This window comes from Sabethes cyaneus, chromosome 2 (assembly GCF_943734655.1).
Source record: "Sabethes cyaneus chromosome 2, idSabCyanKW18_F2, whole genome shotgun sequence".
In the NCBI taxonomy this organism is placed as follows: domain Eukaryota; kingdom Metazoa; phylum Arthropoda; class Insecta; order Diptera; family Culicidae; genus Sabethes; species Sabethes cyaneus.
In genome coordinates, this window is record NC_071354.1 from 63662787 (window position 1) to 63668198 (window position 5412).

The following is a 5412-nucleotide window of genomic DNA, read 5'->3' on the forward strand; positions in this document are numbered from 1 at the left end:
CCTGGAAGAGTCGGGTTTGCTGTCTCCGCTTCTGTTTGTATCGCTCCACATTCTGACATTCATTCAGCATTTGTACCCGCGCTGCGTTCGTCTCAACCAATATCTGCTGGCAAACCATTCATTACGTCGACTCGGTGCCGCACGACCTAGGACTTGGACGTTCTCCGCTATGTTATTAATGGCTGTTTTCACGGCATTCAAGCGGGGCTTCATCCAGCTCACCCTCTTCCGGCAGCGCGATTTCGAGGAATAACGACATCCGGTTGCTTCAGTCGCGCAAGATTATACCGTGGCGGGCGTCGGAATCGTATGTTGTTCACAACAGGTAGTTTTTGATATATCCTTATCATCACTAGGTAGTGATCCGGATCAATGTTAGCGCCCGAATAGGTTCTGATGTCGATAATGTCTGAAAAGTGCCGACCATCTAACAGAACGTGGTCGATTTGTGATTCCGTCTAATTGGGTGTACCGGTGGTAGAGGTTATGCGAAGTCGACAAGTCTTAGACCGTTTTTGTTCGTTTGCGGGTGTGCGCTGAACCGTCCAGGTAGCGGTTTAAGTTCCTCCTCCTAACCAACCTGAGCATTACAGTCCCCGATGATGATTATGACCTCATGTCTTGGGCAGCGGTCGTATTCACGCTCTAACTGCGCGTCTTTGTCATCATCGGTACTTCCGAGGCGAGGACTGTGCACGTTAATTATGCTAACATTAAAGAATCGGCCTTCGATTCTGCAACTCACACTTTGTTTTGATGAAATAGATAGAATTTTTGTTTCGGGGCTAAAAAATACTAGAATATGGAAATAAGGCAATATTGTTGGTGTTGAACTTTAATATTCTTCATAATATCAGCAATAAATCTATTTAGTCTGGGTGTTGCTATTGCAACAGCACCATAAAACTAACAGAGTTAGGCCATTATAAATATTTTATTTTAGTTTTTGTCCTTCCGGTGCTGGGCAACCGAAGGGTGGGGGGGAGGACGAAAAAAACAAAGAGATTTTTTTGATCAAGCAAACAGAATATGCGTTTTAAACATTTTTACTTGTTTAAACGTGAAAACAGAATCTCTTCTAGCTTTTGATGTGAATTTTCCTCAACCACGTAATGATTTTTGACGACGACGTTAATTCAAATTTTGGACGTAAAACAAGAGAACGTTAATTCAAATTTTGGACGTAAAACGAGAGGACGTTAAATCAAATTTTGGACGTAAAAAAAATAGACGTTAATTCGAATTTTAGACGTAAAAAAAGGGTGTTATTTCGAATTTTCCGCAACCACCTAATGATTTTTGACAACGACGTTAATTCAAATTTTGGACGTAAAACGAGAGAACGTTAATTCAAATTTTGGACGTAAAACGAGAGGACGTAAATCAAATTTTGGACGTAAAACGAGAGGACGTTAATTCAAATTTCGGACGTAAAAAAGGTGACGTAAAACGAAATCACGTAAAATGAATGTTTACGTCGAGATTTTAGTGTTTTATAACCCTTTAACAGTCAATTGAATTATTAGTGTATGAGACACGTAGTGCAGTGCAATAATCTAACTAACTCTAACAGTTGCTCCCAGTCGAAATCCGAAAATTCGACGACTGACTTGTTAAACTAGTATCGTACTTCAAGGCTAATCGGGAGCTGGCACTAAGATATCAGCTATGGAAAAAGTAGCTTTAACGGCTGCATATAAAATCAAATTTGAGCTATGCTAAAAAAGGCAGATTAGCTGAAAAGCTAGAGTGTGGTCTACTATGAAACCAATAAAAGCACATTCAGTACTCAATTTTACCGAACAAGTTGTGTAACACCAATCACTGTTTAAAATTGTGTTGATTTGAAAAAAAATTAAGCACAAAAGATTTCAAGAAACCGCGCTAAAGCTGCTTTGATTGGGCACGCGTTGCGATCAATCATCCATCCAAATGGTATTGGCGGTTGGACGGAATTGCTAATATACTCAAGTCGCTTTTTACGTGAAGGATACGTTCCGCGTAAATTAGAATCGCGTAAAAAAGCAGCGTTAATTCCGAAACTCGCGTAAAAAAACCGCGTAAATTCCGAAATTCACGTAAAAGAAAACCGCGTAAATTCCAAAATTCGCGTAAAAAACAAATTTCGCGTAAAAAAAACTTCGTGGATTTCAACACTACGTAAAAAATAGACTAATCGTGCGCATCCGCGTAAATTCCGAAAATCGCGAAAAAACGCGTAAATTCCGAAATTCACGTAATAAACAAACCGCGTAAAAAGCGACTTTAGTGTATCAGAATTATAGTACTAGTCAAGTAATTATCCTGTGCATGCTTCTTAAAATGATCTAAAATTATATAGTAGAAAGGCAAAAATGTAACATAAATAAAGAAAACTTAAACATATTTTTCAGACCAGCAACACATTGAAACATGTCGAATCGGACCACCGAAAGCATACCGTTCTACGACGTAGTCGGATACTACGAATGGACCCTCACACTGGCAGATCCGCGAACGAAAGGCTGGCTGCTGGTGGATTCTCCCGTGCCAACCCTGCTATGTGTCTGCGGTTACCTCTTTGTCGTTTGGATTGGCCCCAAGTTGATGCGAGAGTGAGTTTCTTGCGGCGGATACCTACTCCAAATGCGAAAACTTACAATGACCTTACCATTTCGTTTTAGTCGAAAGCCGTTCGATCTCAACTCGGCGCTGATACCGTACAACCTAGTGATGGCCCTGCTAAATCTGTACATCTGCATTCAACTGTTCGTCGGTTCGTTACAGCTAAGTTACAGCTACATTTGCGAACCGTGCAAGCAAAGCTTCAGCGGTCCTGAAATGAGAGTAAGTTGGTTGGAAAATTGCCTCATATTTGGCTTAATTATCGACCATGGGTGAGGTTGCGGGTGGTCTAGACGGCCGATCGAAAACAGATTTCTCATAGGCGCGTTGAATTTAATAACTTAGCGTATGGTAACCTTGACATTGCATTAGCCAGTTCAATGCTAGGTTTCGATTATTACCGTCTTTAATTGTGGAAATGGTTCTTTAAAAACAGGTAGTTGAAACAATTCCTTTTCAAAACTGAGTCCAACTTTATTTCCGGGTATTATGATAAAACTCATGTTACCAAGGTAGGTGGAATAATCCAATGTGAGAAACTATCGTAAAACGTAGGAGCTATTAAGTGACATATTACGGGACGGGTGTATTAATCAAGAGCTTATCGTGAGAAGCAGAGATAATTCAGTTGCTCACTCGACTTTTCACCAGTTCGGCGAGCTGCGATCGAACGAAGAAAGACGCCAGAAATGTGTAATTCAATCAGATGCAACGCGAACGCGGTGCATGAGAGTCCCAATGCTGTCGAAATAAGCCGACTTCACAGTTTAATTCAATTTGGTGTGTTTTAATGAACTAAGTATAATTTTTAATACAGTTGTCTCGAAACGGAAAACGTTGATCCGTTAAATTCAAAAGTATAAATATCAACATCATAAGGAAATTCGGTAAAAATTTCGACCTTCGCATTACAATATCGTGCAACCCCAAGATGCCTTATTCAGTCTTTGTCCATTGAAATTTCGCAATCATTTCCTTGCAAGGAGAGTTTTTTTACTCACAGCACTATCAGTGTACTGCAGCTGTCTCATGGCATAATAATTTATCAAACGAAAATTATTGTTGACATACTTCCTGCGGTCATCGATCGGCTTCGTGTCGTTAAGATGACTGCACGCTAGGGCACTGGACCATGTGGTAGTTTCCACTTTCAATAAGTTATTGGTTTGCTCTGTTGCCGGTAGGCGGAGAGCTCCCATAGACCGCGAACAAGGATCTTAATTTGTCATGTTCGATCAGGTCTTCTTCGAGCTGACCATCCTTCGAATGTTGCTCTTGCATGTCGTATTCGTTAACTTGTATTTCTGGTTTAATTTTCTTCGTTTCTTTTTTGGTAATCACAAAATTCCACGTGGGAAATGAAGATTGTTGGAGCGGTCTGGTGGTACTACTTCTCCAAGGTGCTGGAGTTTATGGATACGTTCTTTTTCATCCTTCGCAAGAAAGACAATCAGCTGACTTTTCTGCACGTATACCATCACAGTACGATGTTCTCGTTCTGGTGGATTGGCATCAAGTGGGTGCCCAGTGGAAGTAGTAAGTAACCAAAGTTCAAACTAATTTTTCCCTTCGAATGCTAACAAATTGATGATGTTTGTTTTTTCAACTTAATTTTTCCGTAGCCTTCTTGCCTGCCATGGTGAACTCCTTCATCCACGTCCTAATGTACACTTACTACGGGCTTTCCGCTATTGGGCCTCACATGAACAAATATCTGTGGTGGAAAAAGTACCTCACCATGCTTCAATTGGTAAGTCATCAAGCAATAACATCGTTTTCCAATAATCAACAAAATTCATCTTCATATGTCGTTCAACAGATTCAGTTCACATTTGCCATGCTGCTCGGTATCAACGGTATCCTGACCGGATGTGAATTCCCGCTTTGGATGCACTACACCCTGATTGGCTACATGATTTCGTTCATTGTTCTGTTTGGTAACTTCTACGCGCAGGCCTATCTCAGAGGACAGCCAATCAAGCAGTTTGAGATCAATGCAAACTGTTTGGATCTTCGCTCGAAGAACAAAGATGACTAAAGCTGAAGGAAAGCAACTATTTCGATAACCAAATTAGCTGCTAAATATACGGTACATATAGGATTAACGAACGGGAGAATGGATCGTTATCACAGTCTACAGTAAGCAGTCAGTAGATATGTTTTTGCAATAGTTTAAAGCCTATGTTTAATAAAACTTAATGACAACATACGATTATAACAATTTCTATTTATATCTATGCTTTGTTTAAAAAAAGTACTGATTTGGAATGTTGGCGCAAGTAAGTAAATCATTTTATTTTAATTTGAAATTGAACATTTCTTGAGTTTCTGAAGACAATTTTTCCACTCAATGTTGCAAATCGAGGGAGAAGCAAACGATGTATACTCGCATGCGAGCGGGTATGAGAAGCATAGTATCTATCGCTTACGCCACTGATGCTGCCTTTTGCTGCCTACACGCTCGAGAACGCACAGCGTCGTAGCATCTTTCTACATACCCCGCTCGCGAGGCAAACAACTCGTGAGCAACCAGTTGCTCGTGAGGGGAGGGCTAGCAGCACACTCGAAATAGAGTTTTTGCATTACTTTTTCTTTTCTTCTTCATATTGCGTTCTCGATTCTACATACGGGCGGGAATGCGAGCCTTCGCGAGTGATCGGTATCAGCTGCTCAGGCTGTAATGACAAGCGGGAGCGACGACCGTGGCTGTAAGCTAAACATGCACTTACAAAAACTTGTCGTTACAGAAAGTTACAAGCAGTTACAGACTCGTTACATGCGAAAGTAGTACGGTGAAATGGTACTTGC

The 5412-nt window shown here is 40.7% G+C and overlaps 1 protein-coding gene across 1 annotated transcript; it reads left to right on the plus strand.

Annotated features, from left to right (window-relative positions):
* Nucleotides 1–2412: 2412 nt before the first annotated feature.
* Nucleotides 2413–4642, plus strand: LOC128735497 (elongation of very long chain fatty acids protein 4-like). The gene is made up of 5 exons (XM_053829978.1): nucleotides 2413–2594; nucleotides 2664–2826; nucleotides 3969–4140; nucleotides 4227–4354; nucleotides 4424–4642. The coding sequence occupies exons 1-5, from the start codon at nucleotides 2413–2415 to the stop codon at nucleotides 4640–4642; spliced, it is 864 nt and encodes a 287-aa protein (XP_053685953.1).
* Nucleotides 4643–5412: the final 770 nt, after the last annotated feature.

Coding starts and splice junctions, on each gene's coding strand:
- LOC128735497 (XM_053829978.1), top strand. CDS start 2,413: ATGTCGAATCGGACCACCGAAAGCATACCGTTCTACGACGTAGTCGGA. Junction 2,827..3,968: donor TCAGCGGTCCTGAAATGAGA/GTAAGTTGGTTG, acceptor TGGGAAATGAAG/ATTGTTGGAGCGGTCTGGTG. Junction 4,355..4,423: donor ACCTCACCATGCTTCAATTG/GTAAGTCATCAA, acceptor GTCGTTCAACAG/ATTCAGTTCACATTTGCCAT.